This window comes from Erpetoichthys calabaricus, chromosome 10 (genome assembly GCF_900747795.2).
Source record: "Erpetoichthys calabaricus chromosome 10, fErpCal1.3, whole genome shotgun sequence".
Lineage (NCBI taxonomy): Eukaryota > Metazoa > Chordata > Cladistia > Polypteriformes > Polypteridae > Erpetoichthys > Erpetoichthys calabaricus.
This window is the reverse complement of record NC_041403.2, coordinates 153,062,776-153,080,965: the sequence shown is the minus strand read 5'-3', so window position 1 is coordinate 153,080,965 and position 18,190 is coordinate 153,062,776. Positions and strand designations below refer to the sequence as shown.

The 18,190-nt window shown below is 39.6% G+C and overlaps 1 protein-coding gene across 1 annotated transcript in view; it reads right to left on the bottom strand.

Moving 5' to 3' along the window:
- Positions 1 to 18,190, bottom strand: part of LOC114659570 (sodium-dependent lysophosphatidylcholine symporter 1-like) — a 95,509-nt gene that overhangs the window by 36,919 nt on the left and 40,400 nt on the right. The window contains exons 7-10 of the mRNA XM_051932575.1: positions 16,218 to 16,308; positions 12,471 to 12,592; positions 10,536 to 10,619; positions 6,728 to 6,811 (exon numbers count right to left, since the gene is read on the bottom strand). Coding sequence (XP_051788535.1) covers positions 6,728 to 6,811; positions 10,536 to 10,619; positions 12,471 to 12,592; positions 16,218 to 16,308 — 381 coding nt within the window. The remainder of the gene's footprint in view (positions 1 to 6,727; positions 6,812 to 10,535; positions 10,620 to 12,470; positions 12,593 to 16,217; positions 16,309 to 18,190) is intronic.

The window sequence follows — 18,190 nt, the reverse complement described above, 5'->3', positions numbered from 1 at the left end:
ATTACAACTGACAGGAAGAGGAGGAGAGAAGCTAGCACTGCTAACGACAAGTTCAGAGATGCATGTGTTTGTCCAATGAGTCGCGTCTGCCTTGCACTCTTTACAAGAACAGAGCCTGAAAATTCCTCTTTATAATTGAACGCCCCTTGTATTTTGATTATAATGACAGTGATCGAGATGGTGGCAATGAATTAGATGATATGGAGCCCGTAAGCTCTGGCCCTGACATGGAGAGCTGCTCCAAAGATGTTTCTTCATCACAAAGTGTCCCAACTTGTCACGGCTGTCTGGACAGCACTGGACATTCTGCCACCCACTGAGTGCAAACAGTCACCAACTGCCAAACGTGTGTGCAACAAGCGTGGACAGCGCAGAGAAACGTGTGACATTTACGGCATGTGTTCTTGTAAGCCTGCACTCTGTGTGGTGCCATCCTTCAAGCTCTCTCATTCAAATGCAGACTTTCAGTCACGTTATCTGATGGAAAAAAATGTAACTTACAGTTTACAGCGGATTTATTTACATTTTCTGAATTTTGATTGATAATTAAACCACTACTTTGCATTTTTACTAGTTTTGATAGAGTTCATTATTTATCATATATGTGCAGACCTATACTGTAACATCCTGGGAATAAACAGCCCAGAAGTCAATGTGTTAAGCTAACAACTGTTGCTTAGCAACTGATAAACAACTGACTAACTTGAAATCCACCACTTGAATTTATTATAGAAGCTGATTGAAATTTCTATGTCAGAAACTCCAGACATCAATAGAAACGAAAAAGTAAAAGAAACACGTGACACAATGTCTCTATCACTATATGATGGTCTTCAACACAGAGAGATTCACTTTATTGACTACAGCTTTGTCTTTAACACAATTCATCATTCTGAACCTTTTTGACAAAATGATAAACGAGCCATCTTGATGTTATTAACTATTTGGTTTCCATTCCAACAGGCAAGTGGTGAAACTGAAATACAACATCTCTCAGCTCGTCACCATGAGCTGAGATGCTTCACAAGATTTGTGTCTTATCGCAACTCTTTCATTTAACACCCATGAAGAGCCGCTCTCTTAATGCAGACTCTGTAAGAAAGTCAAGTCTGTTGATGGCAGCAGCTGCAGCACACTTCTCAGCCGAAGTGATCACAATCATGCATTCAGCCGTGAGGTCAAAGAAGTAGTCAAACAGTGGTGGTGTACGAGTACATTCAGTATTTTAAGGGACATACGGGATTGCTTATCATTCTGATTGTAAATCTTGTAATATCATTTTACTGAAACTTATGCCAGAATATTATATTAGTCAGCTTCTTCTTTCTTGTATTTTTCTGAAACAAATAAAGAACATTTTTCAAAAAAATGCTGCCTTATTAATAATGATTGGGTAACACTTTAGTTTAGGTACTTCAGAAATGCATCTATTACTCATTTAATCATACAGTACATAACAAGGCCTTAACAAAGGCTTCTTTGGGTCTTCTTAACACTTATGAAGCATCAGCAGTCGGTTATTCATCTCTGTGCAGTGTGGCATACTCACATGATGCCAAGATGACTTGTTAATATGAAGGATCCACAAGTCTTATACTGAATATAGAATATTAAGAGAAATGTGCTGTTTTCTTAGTAGGTCACATTACAGAGATCGATACTGTTTTCCTCTAGGTGGCGCTAGCTTCCTAGTTGGAATAAGTTCTTTTGCAATTGCGGTGTCTTAAGTATCCCGAAACTATATAGATATAATATTAAAAAGACGATATCCCTCCCTATGGCGCCCTGCCCAGGGCTTGTTCCTGTCTTGCGCCCTGTGTTGGCTGGGATTGGCTCCAGCAGATCCCCGTGACCCTGTAGTTAGGATATAGCGGGTTGGATAATGGATGGATGGATGGATATCCCTTCAGGCGGCATGTTGGCGCAGTGGGTAGCGCTGCTGCCTCGCAGTAAGGAGACCTGGGTTCACTTCCTGGGTCCTTCCTGCGTGGAGTTTGCATGTTCCTCCCCGTGTCTGCGTGGTTTTCTCCGGGTGCTCCGGTTTCCTCCCACAGTCCAAAGACATGCAGGTTAGGTGCACTGGCGGTCCTAAATTGTGCTTGGTGTGTGGGTGTGTGTGTGTGTGTGTGTGTGTGCCCTGCGGTGGGCTGGCACCCTGCCCGGGGTTTGTTTCCTGCCTTGTGCCCTGTGTTTGCTGGGTTTGGCTCCAGCAGACCCCTGTGACCCTGTAGTTAGGATATAGCAGGTTGGATAATGGATGGATGGAAGAGAAATGTGTCTCCGCTAAGCAACCTCAGACCAGAAGTCCAAAGTGTTGTTTTCTTAGTAGGTCACATTACAGACATCGATACTGTCCTCTAGGTGGCGCTAGCTCCCTAGTTGGAATACGTTCTTTTGCAATTGCGGTGTCTTAAGTAACCCGAAACTATATAGATACAATATTAAAAAGGTGATATCCCTCCCGGTGGCATGGTGGCACAGTGGTAGAGCTACTGCCTCGCTACCCGGTTCCTCCCTGCATGGAGTTTGCATGTTCTCCCCGTGTCTGCGTGGGTTTCCTCCCACAGTCTAAAGACATGCAGTTTAGATGCATTTGCGATCCTAATTTGTCCCTAGTGTGTGCTTGGTGTGTGTGTGCCCTGCGTTGGGCTGGCGCCCCGCCCGGGGTTTGTTTCCTGCCCTGTGTTGGCTGGGATTGGCACCAGCAGACCCCCGTGACCCTGTAGTTAGGATATATAGCGGGTTGGATGATGGATGGATGGATATCCCTCCCATAGTGATACGGCTGTAAGAAATCACATAAGAGAAAATAACTTAGCTTTCTTTAATGGCGGTTTACTGTGCATTACAGACGAGTAAGCCATGACAAGACTTTTATCAAGGTGGAATCTTGATGTATACCGTCTGCCATTTCCGTCACTGCGCTGGAAGGATTTTCAGGATCGGATGACATTATCTCCCATCCGTCCGTCGGCTTCAAAGGTGTGCCGGGCAATGTTCCAAGACTTTATACTCTTTCTCCATGTGCAGGCCCTTACTTAGGTAAATCATGCCATTCCAATGTAGAACTTGACCCGGACACAGACAGGCAGACATGTTACGATTACCCCACACACGTTTATTTAGGTTTTCCATTATTTACAAAGTCACTTCACAGACCCCAATACCCCAAAGTTCCGGCCAACACAATACCAGTAGGACCCTGGACCTCAGCACTTCCACCACACCCGGAAGTGCTGGGGGGAAGAAAAGAGGGAACACCCGGAGAGCTTCCAGGGATACAGCTGCCAATTCCGCCACACTGGGGCGTGTCGGTGGGAGAGTGCCGGGAACACACCTGAGGCACATCCAGGTGCTTATTTAAAGGGGCCGCCTCCCTTCAGAGAGTGACTTGAATCGGGTGGAAGATGGATGAGGTCTCTGGAAGAGAGAAGGAGGCGGCCTGAAGAAGAGTAGGTGGAGAAAGGCATTGTTTTTGGCCGGAACTTTGGGGTATTGGGGACTGTGAAGTGATTTTGTAAATAATGGAAAACCTAAATAAACATGTGTGGGGTGATCGTAACATGTCTGCCTGTCTGTGTCCGGGTCAAGTTCCACACCAAACAAGGCAAAGAGAATATCCAATGTCATGCTGACTCTGTCACACAGAAATAGCACAATGTCCATTTTCGTAGTTGTCCCTTTCTTGTCTTCTAATGCTTGACTAGCAGTTCTAAATGATGAGCCCCTGTATGTTAAATCTGGCCTTGTGTTAGCTGTACATGTAAGAAGAAGCAGATTTAAAATATTTGCACAGAGCACGGTGACATTAAACTTATATTCTGATTACAAATACACACTTCATTGAAGTTCTGTAAGTGTCATGAAGACCCAAAGGAGTGTGTGTTAAGGTCTTGTAACTTAAGAGTAAATGAGTAGCAGATGGATTTTTGTAATACCTAAACCAGTGGTCCCCAACTCTGGTCCTGGAGGGCCACCGTGGCTGCAGGTTTTCATTCCAACTCTTTTTGTAATTGGTGATCAGTTTTTGCTGCTAATTAACTCCTTTTCCTTTCATTTTAATTGACTCGTTTTTTTAAGATTTGTTCCCCTGAATTTCTTCATTTCTTTCCTTAAACAGAAATGAAACGTGAAGTAGGGGAGCCAACAGAAGACCAACCAAGTCAGGGCCTCAAACTCCAACCAATTTCACTCCAACCAGTTGCTTAATTAGGCGCTGATTCTTGTTGCTGCTCTTGTTGTACAATAGCATACATTTCTGAACTTGTGGATTTTCTCTTTTCTTTTCTTTTTTTTTAATTTTATTTATTAATTTTATTTTAATCAGTCCATACAAATAGATCAATTTATAACAACAAAAAAAAAAATGAAGACAAATCAAACCCCACCCCTGAGAAGGAGAGCTTAGCCAAAGGAGAATTGCTTAGGGCTTTTTAATAAGGCAACAATAAACAAAAGAAAGGGAGAAATATATATAGGTAAATAAAAAATGGAGAAGGGAAATAAATGCAGTAATAGTTATTTCTATTATTCTAAAATAATATTGATTAGATACTGCCAGATTTTGAAAAAATTCAGTACAGATCCTCTAACTGAGAATTAGATTTTTTCCAATTTCCAATTTAACAAAATAAGTCTGCGTGCCAAAAGTGTAGTGAATGCAATCACCGTTTGCTTGTCCTTCTCCACTTCAAGTCCGTCTGGAAGAACACCGAACACAGCTGTTAATGGGTTAGGAGGGATTGGGACACCAAGGCTGTCTGAAAGGCACTTAAAAATTTTGGTCCAAAATGATGTTAGTTTGGTGCAGGCCCAAAACATCTGACCCAGTGAGGCAGGAGCTTGGTTGCAGCGGTCGCAGGTTGGATCTTGCCCTGGAAACATTTTGGACAGTTTTAAGCGAGACAGATGAACTCGATATATAATTTATAGTTGAATAATTCTATGCTTTGCGCATATGGAGCTCGAGTGAATTCTCTGCTTTGCTACCTTCCACTCCTTTTCTGATATATTGATTAAGAGATCTTCTTCCCAATGTCCTCTTGGGTCTTTGAAAGGTAGGGAATCTAATAAGATTTTATATAATGCAGAAATGGTGTTTAATTCCTCGAAGGATTTTCTCTTTTCTAAGAGCACTGTTAAAATGTTTTGGGGGATCTGAGCAGATCAACATTCCAGAGACCTCCATCTCTCTTTGTTTTCAGATATCGTATGATGGACACAGTTTGCTGCTCATATTTTGGGTCATTTTGTATCTCATTATTGTTTGGCTGCTAATTAAGGAAAAGAAACAATTAAGGGATCTGAGTCTCGAAGAGCAAGTTAAATGAAATTCAAAAGAAGTTCATTAGCAGGAAAAACAGGTCAATAATTAAGAAAAGGGTTAGCATGAAAGCCTGAGGCCCTCCAGGACTGGAGCTGGGGAACCCTGACCTAAACTAAAGTTACCAATAAATTAAATGTCAAGAATAAAGTAAAGAATTGAGGGTGAACTTTAAGCAAGACAAAAAATGACGCCCTCCTTTGTACAAAAATTTCTTGTACAACCGACTCCAGAATTTCAAGCATTTATTTCACTCTAACATGTCAACCCATTTGTTATTTTCAAAAATGCTCGACACAGACTGTTCCTTCTGAGACAATTAAATAAGTTTGGAGTGTCAAAGGACGTAACGATCATTTTCAACACGTCCACGACAGAAACTGTTCTTACCTTCTTTATCTGTGTCCAGAGGAGGTAGCGCCAAAAAAATGAACGTTCATCACTTCTAAAATTACAGGACGCCAGTTCCCGATTCATTGTACGTTTGCAGAATAAAATGTAAAGCCTCAAAGACATTTTCTGACCCTTCACGTCCTGTCTATCCCACCCTCCTTCTGTCTGTTCAGTGGCTCAGGTTAATCATGACAACCACATTTTGCAGGAGTACCTAACCACCAACGGTGAGATACATGGACTTCACGTCTTGACTTTAAGCATTAACTACAATGATGTTATGAAATAGTACATACTCTTGCCAGAACGTGTATTGATGTTTTATTTGAATGATCTTCCCCCAATCAAATTCAATGCAACCTATTATGCAGATTTTATGGTAATAAATCACTCATTAATTTAATATTATTTTTTATCAGTATGCTGCTGCTGGAGTATGTGAATTTCCCCTTGGGATTAATAAAGTATCTATCTATCTACTGTATAGTGCCTTTCATATCTATCTATCTATCTATCTATCTATCTATCTATCTATCTATCTATCTATCTATCTATCTATCTATCTATCTATCTAAAATATTTAGCAGTATTTAGGCTTACTGTACTTTGTTTTACTTTACTTTAACCTGTTATACAGTAAATTACAATATAATTGTATTCACTTATACACATGGCCCATAATACACTGATTTTTGAGGCCCTTGCTGATCAGGAAATGATCTAGTAGAAAAGTTTATGATGCATAAAGATAATTACACCAGGGCTGGATTTTAAGGAGGGTAACAAGTGGCCACCATACACAGGTTATACTGGTACATATAAAACTTTTCTATTTATTCCCAAGAGATACAGCTAAAAACAATGCAGAGAGAACAAGCAAAGTGACTACATTGTCCTCCGTAGTTAAGTAAATAAAAATGCAAACAGCCCATTGTTTGCTTAAATGAAGAAATACAAATATGACGGGAGTAAAGTTGTGTTCGGGCAGAAAAATAAGTTGTAATTACTTACTGATAAACCAACAAAAAGAATGGGCTTCTTGCCAAATCTTCCCAACAGCAACTGCCATATGGGAACAGACAGCGTAGCAGCAACCTGTAATGAGAAAAAAAAAAGAATTATGTTGACTATATTGTCTGGAAAGTCTTCTTCTTCTTCTTCTTCTTCTTCTTCTTCTTCTTCTTCTTCTTCTTCTTCTTCTTCTTCTTCTTCTTTCAGCTGCTCCTGTTAGGGGTTGCCACAGCGGATCATCTTCTTCCATATCTTTCTGTCCTCTTCATCTTGTTCTGTTACACCCATCAGCTGCATGTCATCTCTCACCACATCCATAAACCTTCTTTTAGTCCTTCCTCTTTTCCTCTTCCCTGGCAGCTCTATCCTTAGCCTCCTTCTCCCAATATACCCAGCATCTCTCCTCTGCACATCTCCAAACCAACGCAATCTCGCCTCTCTGACTTTGTCTCCCAACTGTCCAACTTGATCTGACCCTCTAATGTCCTCATTTCTAATCCTGTTCATCCTCGTCACACCCAATGCAAATCTTAGCATCTTTAACTCTGCCACCTCCAGCTCTGTCTCCTGCTTTCAGGTCAGTGCCACCGTCTCCAACCCATGTAACATAGCAGGTCTCACTACTGTCCTGTAGACCTTCCCTTTCACTCTTGCTGATACCCGTCTGTCACAAATCACTCCTGACACTCTTCTCCACCCATTCCACCCTGCCTGCACTCTCTTCTTCACCTTTCTTCCACACTCCCCATTACTTTGTACTGTTGATCCCAAGTATTTAAACTCATCCACCTTCGCCAGCTCTACTCCCAGCATCCTCACCATTCCACTGACCTCCCTCTCATTCACACGTGTATTCTGTTTTGTTCCTACTGACCTTCATTCCTCTCCTCTCTAGAGCATATCTCCACCTCTCCAGGGTCTCCTCAACCTGCTCCCTACTCTTGCTACAGATCACAATGTAATCCTACATGACTCCTTTCATAGACAAAAAACAACACAAATGTTATAAAATATGATGCATCAGACAAGAATTGATAAAAAATAAATAGTTTACGGATATTACATATTCAGATTACTTTTTAAAGTAACAAGTAACCTAACGCAATACTTATTTTACTGAAGAAAAATTCCTGCATTACTTAAATAAATGAATTACTGCATTACTACAGAAATTTATTCCTGCAACACGCTGAAAAAAAAAATGGAAGGCCTGCTCAATTGGACCAAATTTTGAGTGAGGAGGCGTCTCAGTCACCAGGCCACAACCCACAGCGCATACAGGATATACAGTGTGGCGTCTGTAGTGTGCTGCTATTCATGCCAGATTCTTTGTCCAAGATTGTGGATACATTTAAACTATTTAGCACTTCAGTGATTTTCTGCTTTGTATTCTAACTACAGTTTAGATCTAGCAATTTGGTTTTGGTTACTTGATTTCTGACTTCATGATTACAAATTCTTCTTTTGTTTATGATCTATGCATTATCAACGAGTCCCTTACTTCTACCATACTGCCATTTTCTATTGCATGCAGTACAAGCATAGAAACCCCTTGTTAGAGCAGCTGATATGGCAGGAAAAACATTTGATACTTAATTGTTTGCAGCAAAATGGAAGCAGCTATCTTTACTTACTCTTAATGACCATTTTTGTTTGGTGCATGGTGTCAACCTAACTTTCCTGGCCATGGAACAAGCCGCTAAAACCCTTTAGGATGAATACTGGCATAGAGCAGCATGCAATCATCATATGATTATGCCACAATTATTTACCACACCATACTGTGGGATGTGCATGAAGTGGCGGACTGTTAGTTTCAGTTAGTCTCATTATGACTTTGCTTATTCCAACACACCAGAGGTTCACGGTGCCCAAGAACACTGTCAGCTGTTTTTTATTTGTTCTAATCAGTTGGCCAACAGTCTTATTTGTTCATATTTGTTTTACACTAATTTTCCTATACTGTACATTTTTTCTTCATCATATACAGTACTGTGTAAAAGTTTTAGGCAGGTGTGAAAAAATGCTGTAAACAAAGAATGCTTTCAGAAATATAAATAATGATTGTTTATTGTTATCAATTTACAAAATGCAAAGTGAGCGAACAAAAGAAAAATCTAAATCAAATCAATATTTGGTGTTACTACCTTTTGCCTTCAAACCAGCATCAATTCTTAGAGGTACACTTGCACAAAGGCAGGGATTTTGTAGGATTCTAGTCAGGTGTCTGATCAACCAGTTCTACCAAACAGGTGCTAATGATCATCAATGTCACACGTAGGTTGAAACACAGTCATTAACTGAAACAGAAACAGCTGTGTAGGAGGCTTCAAACTGGGTGAGGAACAGCCAAACTCTGCTACCAAGGTGAGGTTGTGGAAGACAGTTTCATGTCATAGCAAGATTGAGCACAGCAACAAGACACAAGGTAGTTCTACTGCATCAGCAAGGTCTCTCCCAGACAAAGATCAAAGCAGACTGGGGTTTCAAGATGTGCTGTTCAAGCTCTTTTGAAGAAGCACAAAGAAACGGGCAACGTTGAGGATCATAGACGCAGTGGTAAGCCAAGGAAACTTAGTGCAGCAGATGAAAGACACATCAAGCTTATTACCCTTCGAAATCTGAAGATGTCCAGCAGTGCCATCAGCTCAGAACTGGCAGAAACCAGTGGGACCCAGGTACACCCATCAACTGTTTGGAGATGTCTGGCTAGAAGTGGTCTTCATGGAAGAGTTGCAGCCAAAAAGCCATACCTCCGACGTGGAAACAAGGCCAAGCGACTCAAGTATGCACGAAAACATAGGAACTGGGGTACAGAAAAATGGCAGCAGGTGCTCTGGACTGATGACTCAAAATTTGAAATATTTGGCTGTAGCAGAAGGCAGTTTGTTCGTCGAAGGGCTGGAGAGCGGTACAATAAAGAGTGTCTGCAGGCAACAGTGAAGCATGGTGGAGGTTCCTTGAACGTTTGGGGCTGCATTTCTGCAAATGGAGTTGGAGATGATCAGGATTAATGGTGTTCTCAATGCTGAGAAATACAGGCAGATTCTTGTCCATCATGCAATACCATCAGGGAGGCATATGATTGACCCCAAATTTATTCTGCAGCAGGACAATGACCCCAAACATACAGCTAAAGTCATTAAGAACTATCTTCAGCGTAAAGAAGAACAAGAAGTCCTGGAAGTGATGGTATGGCCCTGACACAGCCCTGATCTCAACATCATCGAGTGTGTCTGGGATTACATGAAGAGACAAGAAGGATGTGAGGAAGCCTACATCCACAGAAGATCTGTGGTTAGTTCTCCAAGATGTTTGGAACAACCTACCAGCCGAGTTCCTTCAAAAACTGTGTGCAAGTGTACCTAGAAGAATTGATGCTGTTTTGAAGGCAAAGGGTGGTCACACCAAATATTGATTTGATTTAGATTTCTCTTTTGTTCATTCACTGCATTTTGTTGATTGATGAAAATAAATGATTAACACTTCCATTTTGGAAAGCATTCTTTGTTTACAGCATTTTTCACACCTGCCTAAAACTTTTGCACAGTACTGTATATTTAGATGTGAGCATATATAAGGAGGGGAGGGTAGGTGGATTTGGGTGGGGGGGGGGGGGGAGTTATTGATTAATGTGTGTCTGTGTTTGTGTGTGAATGTTAGTTGGCTTTGCACTATCTGCTACCGTTTTATATTTTGGGGGATAACAATAATTCAAATTGATCACAATAAAATTACATTCAAATGCATTTAAAAGTAATGTGAAAAGTTACTGATGTGATAATTAAGCTGAAAAATCCATACGTACCAACATGATAACCACTAAATGTTGGAACGAATGGCCAAGGCCAGCCGCATGAGTAGAAAATAGGGCAAAGTTTCCCTGAGCCATCTGAAAAAGAAAAAAAAAATATCTTAGTTAGTTCAAAACCACATCACTGGGCCACAGATCATGATAAAGGCCGGCAAGCATGTCAAAGAGAAAAGCAATTTTTAGAAAGTCAAGTATGTGGTCAGTTAATATTTTATCTGGTCAAGTAACATAATACTTGATGACTACAGAAAGTTCATTTGAAACCAAGCCTACTCGGAAATCTCCACACTAGAAGCTACCAGTAAGTTAACTGTGTGTAGATTTATCATAGATAAGTAACTGGGAAACAATGTGAAAAACTGACATGAAGCATTTTGTGAGAGCAGAAATAGATAGATAGATATAAATGAAAGGCACTATATAATAGATAGATAGATAGATAGATAGATAGATAGATAGATAGATAGATAGATAGATAGATAGATAGATAGATAGATAGATAGATAGATAGATAGATAGATAGATAGATAGATAGATAGATAGATAGATAGATACTGTAGATGATTTATTGTGCACAAATACCTCTCACAGGCTTCTCTGAACGTTGCACAACTACAATTACATCAAGTCTTCTTCCTTCTCTCTGTCTCCCCTCACTTCCACTCCTCCTCAGTGAGCTTCCTCCTCATCTACCTGACTCTGACTCAGCTGAAGTGAGGAGGAGTGGCTTCCTTTATACCGGACTCACGAGTACTTCTGGTGCCGCCACACTGCATCCAGGAGGCACTTCCAGGTTAGGTAGAACCACCTTAAAAGGAGGAGACCTCTTCCCCACAGCACCCTCTGGTGGGTTCCATGAGACTCAGCAGGGCTGCCTATTGGAACTCCAACTCCCATGAAGCCCTGTGGGAGTGAATATGTGAGACCCACCAGAAAGCTGTTGCCACTTGTCAGACTGGGGGAAACACATGGCTCTGGGAGGTGGTCTTCTTCCATCCTTCCATTATAAAGGTGTCCCAGCTGGGTAAGGAACCATTCATCCTGGTTGAGATGCCACCCAACCTCTGTCTTCTATTACACCATCCATCCTTTCAGTGCAGTTAGGCACAAAACACAACTCTTGGTAAGCAATAGAGAGTAATTCTGGATTTGAGTTGTAGGTTGAGATTAGTCATTTAAAGCAGTTGAGGAATCCAGTGAGGATGGACAAATATTGAGAAACTCTAGGGAAGACAGGGGTCATGCTTGAAGTGCTATATCTTGGACAGACTGCTGACCCAGAAGTAATGGCATACGGTACACCAGTAGAAATGTTGGTGCTGTATAGAATTTTTACTGTGATTTAACGCATTAGGAAACCACCTTTTTGTGCTTGTAGCAAAAGTGATGCACATGATGGAACGGTGTGGTTGGGAGTGGGCATTCTGTTAGCTTCTGATATAACACGTCACATGGAGGTACAACTGTGGAGATGGAAAAAAGGAGGCGAAGAATGAACCAGAGCTGAAAAGAAGGCTGCTACTTTACTGCCATTTTGCACCGTATTAACACAATTAGATGATTTTGGCAACTGCTCAGTGAAGGGAGTGCATACAAGCAGAATACTGTCCTTAAGCATTATTTTATATTAATTTATATGTACTATAATAAACTTGGATGGCACTACAGACCAGATGTAATTTAACAAACTTTACTACAGTTAGGTTTGAATAAAAAATGTCAAATAATTTTGTAGTCATGTGACTATCGATCATCTGGGTTGCACTGAAAAGGGCATCGCATGCCTTAGGTTGACCACCCCTGTCCTACACTCTCCTGTCTTTAACCAGGGTATCAACGCTGTCTGAATAGAGATCTTCCTAAAAACATTGCAGGCTGAGAAAACAGAGAAGTCCTCAAAGAATAAAATTTGGAAAAATGAATGCTAACCTGGAAAGCCAAGGACGAGAAAAGAAATCCACAAATCAGTCTCAGGTAGGCTTTGTGAGTGATGACACATCTTAGTCCAGAAAAGAAGTGCAACTTTGATTGTCCCAAAGGAGTAAGAACACCTACAATGCAAAGATTTCGTTACAACATTGAACAATATTGAAGTCATCCAAACAATGGAAACTGTTCACATTTGCCTTCCTACTGAGTAAAAAAAAAGGAAATCAGCGCTCTTTTTCGTTTTCAGATTCGTTAAAGTGAAATTTCTAACCATCTTAACTATGGAAAGAAAATGACGCATCATATAAAAGTTGATGGACGGCACAGTGGCACAGTGGTAGCGCTGCTGCCTCGCACTTAGGAGACCTGGGTTCGCTTCCCGGGTCCTCCCTGCGTGAAGTTTGCATGTCCTCCCTGTGTCTGCGTGGGTTTCCTCCCACAGTCCAAAGACATGCAGGTTAGGTGGATTGGCGATCCTAAATTGTCCCTGGTGTGTGCTTGGTGTGTGTGTGCGTGTGTGTGTGTGTGTGTGTGCGCACCCTGCGATGGGTTGGCGCCCTGCCCAGGGTTTGTTCCTGCCTTGCGCCCTGTGTTGGCTGGGATTGGCTCCAGCAGACCCTTGTGACCCTGTAGATAGCATATAGCGGGCTGGATAATGGATGGATGGATTAAAGTTGATTAAAATACAGTATGTAGGATAATGGCTATAATTGGAGACATTTTCAAATTGTAAGAGTAAGAATCTATGTATTTTAAATGAATTAAATACATTTTTATGACCTATGACCAAGAAAATCTTAGGATAGGAAAAATTTTTTTTTTACTTTTTAGTGCATTTTTGAATAAAATCATGTCACTTAAAAATCTTTTTTATATATATTTTTTAGCCACCCTAAACCTACACAGTTGTCTGCACATTATAAAAACCTTGACTTTGGTGTGAAGGTAATTTGACAGAGATGACTTTAGCGACACGTACGATCGGAAAGTGAAACGTAACATTCATTCAGGTTCATTTCAGAAAATCCTACCTACCGTGAAACATCATACTGTAAATTTGTGTGTTTGTCTATTGGAGAATCGAACCTTCAATCTTTCTTAGTAAAGCCCAACACTTTATCCACTGAGCCAATATCGCCAAATCACTGAAAAGAGTATTTTGCCAAATTTGTACATACATGATGAAAAACTGGTAAAATTAAAATAAAATGTAGTTTGTGTACATTGGTTTCGAACCTTTGGCCAATTGATTGAACGTCCAAGATGCTTGACCTATGCTGCTTAATTGTTATATGGAAGTAACTTGACAAAACTTCAATATCAATTAATCAAAATTATTATTTTTTAATTAATTTGCCTACATTGTTCTTGAGTCTTCAACTGTTTGATCGAAAATCCAACATGCTAACCACTTGACCAAAACTGCAAATTTTTCATATATATGTGTGTTGGCTAAAAGCACCATATACTGTATAAGAGTAATAAAGAAATGAAAAATTTAAATTTGACGTATTTCACGTACAGATCCCGGGTCAAAACTAATGAAATATTGCATTGCCACCAGAGATTAGCATGCAGGCAAAGTTTGAAGGAAATTGATTCAGTAAATGTGGGTAAGAAACTGATTGCAAAGACCCAGACAAACAGAGACAGCAAGTTGAATAAAATTGTGTAATAATAATAATAATAATAATAATAATAATAATAAAATAAGTGATGAAAATTATTAAAAGAAGACTAGAAAGAGATCTTACAAAAAATAACATGCTTTTCAAAGTAAACTGACTCCTTTAACTTCAGTTGTATCTTATGATTCTTTTTACTTCCTCGTATACGAAGTATAGGGAAAGTATTGTAAATATCAAAAAATTCAACATTTTAGAACTCCCTGACTTTCTTGCATAAGAAGTATAGGGAAAGTATTGTAATTGTGGAAAAATTCAACGTTTTAGACCTTCCTGACTTTCTTGTATACGAAGTATAGGGGAAGTATTGTAATTGTCGAAAAATTCAACGTTTTAGACCTCCCTGACTTTCTTGTATATGAAGTATAGGGAAAGTATTGTAATTGTAGAAAAATTCAACGTTGTAGAACTCCCTGACTTTCTTGTATACGAAGTATAGGGAAAGTATTGTAATTGTAGAAAAATTCAACGTTTTAGACCTCCCTGACTTTCTTGTATACGAAGTAAAGGGAAAGTATTGTAAATATCAAAAAATTCAACATTTTAGAACTCCCTGACTTTCTTGTATACGAAGTATAGGGAAAGTATTGTAATTGTGGAAAAATTCAACGTTTTAGACCTTCCTGACTTTCTTGTATATGAAGTATAGGGAAAGTATTGTAATTGTAGAAAAATTCAACGTTGTAGAACTCCCTGACTTTCTTGTATACGAAGTATAGGGAAAGTATTGTAATTGTAGAAAAATTCAACGTTTTAGACCTCCCTGACTTTCTTGTATACGAAGTAAAGGGAAAGTATTGTAAATATCAAAAAATTCAACATTTTAGAACTCCCTGACTTTCTTGTATACGAAGTATAGGGAAAGTATTGTAATTGTGGAAAAATTCAACGTTTTAGACCTTCCTGACTTTCTTGTATATGAAGTATAGGGAAAGTATTGTAATTGTAGAAAAATTCAACGTTGTAGAACTCCCTGACTTTCTTGTATACGAAGTATAGGGAAAGTATTGTAATTGTAGAAAAATTCAACGTTTTAGACCTCCCTGACTTTCTTGTATACGAAGTAAAGGGAAAGTATTGTAATTGTCGAAAAATTCAACGTTTTAGACCTCCCTGACTTTCTTGTATACGAAGTATAGGGAAAGTATTGTAATTGTCAAAAAATTCAACATTTTAGAACTTCCTGACTTTCCTGTATATGAAGTATAGGGAAAGTATTGTAATTGTTGAAAAATTCAATGTTTTAGAACTCCCTGACTTTTTTGTATACGAAGTATAGGGAAAGTATTGGAATCCTCCAAAAATTCAATTTCGAGATTTTGATGAATCTTGATGTTTTAGACCTCTATGAGTCCAAAACTACCATTTTTTGAATTATGTCTGTGTGTCTGTGAGTGTCTGTGCATGTGTGTGTAAACACGATAACTTGAGTCCTCCTTCTCTTAGGTCAACCAAATTTTGCATACAACTATTAGGCACAAAACATAGATTTCTATCAACTTTTGGGCTATTTCCACTAACCAGAAGCGGTACTTAACCTTTTATTCATGCTGCTGCAGAGTCCTATTTATTCAACTTTACTTTTATAATAATTGTTCAACATATTATTAATTTGATTTGATTTGTTGTTGATGATTATTTAATGTACGTAATATAAAAATATAATAATTGTCTTGTGGTTTACTCCTCAAATATCCATCCCAACATCTGAGTATACGAGAAAGTCTAGGGGAGACCACTCCCGATTTTTGCCTAAAGCTCTTTCTACTAAGAAATGTTAGGAGAAACATCTGTGACAAAGTGAATTCTTAAATGAAGCATAAATGAGAATCTCTGTTAAGTCTCGCAAGTCGTCAAAGATCAACCTTTGAGCAATAAACTTTTCAGCTGACCATTGCACTCCTTACATTGGCTGACTACCTCCCTCAAGGTAATTTACCAGTAAACAGACGATATTATTTGATACCTGACACTTTTAATATTTGCAGAATTCATGCCTGGCAAAGAAAAACTCCAGTTTGCCTTGCATTACTTGTGTCAATGGTGCAGGTGTAAGCCTTACCTGCTTGCTCTTTTACACCCACCAGCAGTATTATTGCACAGATAACGTAAAATCCTCCAAGTAGAAGTGCAGCAAAAATGTAGGCCTTTCTCTGTAGAAAAAAGTACATTTCACTCAAAATACAAATCCAGGATTAATGCAAAGTACACAAAAATAGAGAACAGCACAAAAGAGGAAGGCGGGCGAGGTAAATGTAAGCAATGTAGATTTAGTCAGGAGGATTCTTTTAGGAAATCATGTTAAAAGCAAACACCAAAAAACAATAAAAGAATAAACTAACGTCAAGTATGTTTTTATGAAAATATTAGTCCAGGAAGTCAAAATTATCAGTAGAACCTTTGGAATTTTTACTACCAGGTATACACAATAAGAGTTTTGTCTGTGTGCTTGCAAATGTGTTAAAAGAAAACCTTGTTCAGAAAAAAAAAATCACAATGCAAACGTTAAAAGAGTCCAATGAGTACAATCAAGCTAAACCAAAATAGCTGGAGAAGACAAATTAAACAAAGTCCTCTACACTCAACCAAAAACAGTGGCAAATGCACACATTCAAAAGTGTAACCATCAGTCAAGCAGTGCTCAATTTAAAAAGCCTCCATAAGACTAAAGGACATTAAGGAAAAATCGGGATACTACACACTTAAAAATAAAGGTGCTGGAGTGGCTCTTCAGAGAGATGCCATAGGGGAAGCACTTTTGGATTCCAAAAGACCCATCCAGATGAAGGAAGGCTCCAGAAAGACCTTTTATTTATTTAGATGTGTAACCGGCTCCATACAGTAAATAACTATGGACAGATGGTAACAGATCTGTAAAACACCAATTTTAAAATGGACTCTTCCTGACTAAAACAGCACAGGCTATGTCCAGGTTTTCTGAATCTGCCTGCTAGGTAGCCTATTATTTGTTCAAACGGGGGTCCTGGGGGGCCATAGTGGCTGCAGGTTTTCCTTCCATCCAGTTTCCTAAATAGAACTCAGCCCTTGCTGATAATGAAAGTTGCTGTTTAACTATTTGACCTCTTAGTGCTTTCATTCATGCAAGAGTACTTTTAACTCTTTCAGGGCTGATGTCGACTTTTGTCAATAGGAGGAGCTGACGATAACCGGTAATCAGCTGTAAACTGTGACAAAACCAACTGTTGTGTTTTAGTTGGACACTCATTGGTAGAAGGAAAGTTCTCTTCATTGATTTTGACCGAGATTTCCTGCGCTTCCATGAGTAGCAAGGCGCAGAGAATGGCAAAAATGGCACTGCCATCTGGCGAGAGATTAAAGTGAAAGCATAAAGCAAAATACTCTGTGGAGGACGTGTTGCCTGTTCTCTCTGAATTGGACTAAGACTTGTTGGACACTGATTTTGACACAAGCAATCAAAAACGAATATGAGGTGTTGTAGCTTCAGCTGATTGGTCCCCAGCTAATTGTGGTGCTGAACAGGTTCATGTAGCTGACATGCCTATGGCACTGTTCGCCTGGGAGGACTGCCACTTAACAATGATAAGAGGTAGAAACCAGATTGCAATGCACTGTGACTGTGACCGCTGCTGTTGCCTCGTGCAGTCACGTGAATGCAGCCTGGCAGCTTGCCTGCCGCACATTCTTGGCAAACTGGCAGCCACAGCATGCAGCAACAGATGTTTTATGTTGATTTCTGTGTGAAGCCATTGCGTTTCAGAAAACTGTGTTTTTTGGAAAAAATATTCAGCCCTCAAAGAGTTAATTGCATTGTAGAGTTTCCTTCTCTGTCCGTGTATAAGAGATTTAAACGTAATGCTCCTTTCAATTCTCGTCTCATTTATTTCTAAACGTTTTTGTAACACAGATACTTCATGGTGCACATTGCACAGGTTTAAAGGGAAGCATGTTAGATGGGGAGCTTCTCGTTTATTGGTTATCTGCATTTCATTATTAACTCTTTGAGGGCTGAATATTTTTTCCAAAAAACACAGTTTTCTGAAGCGCAATGGCTTC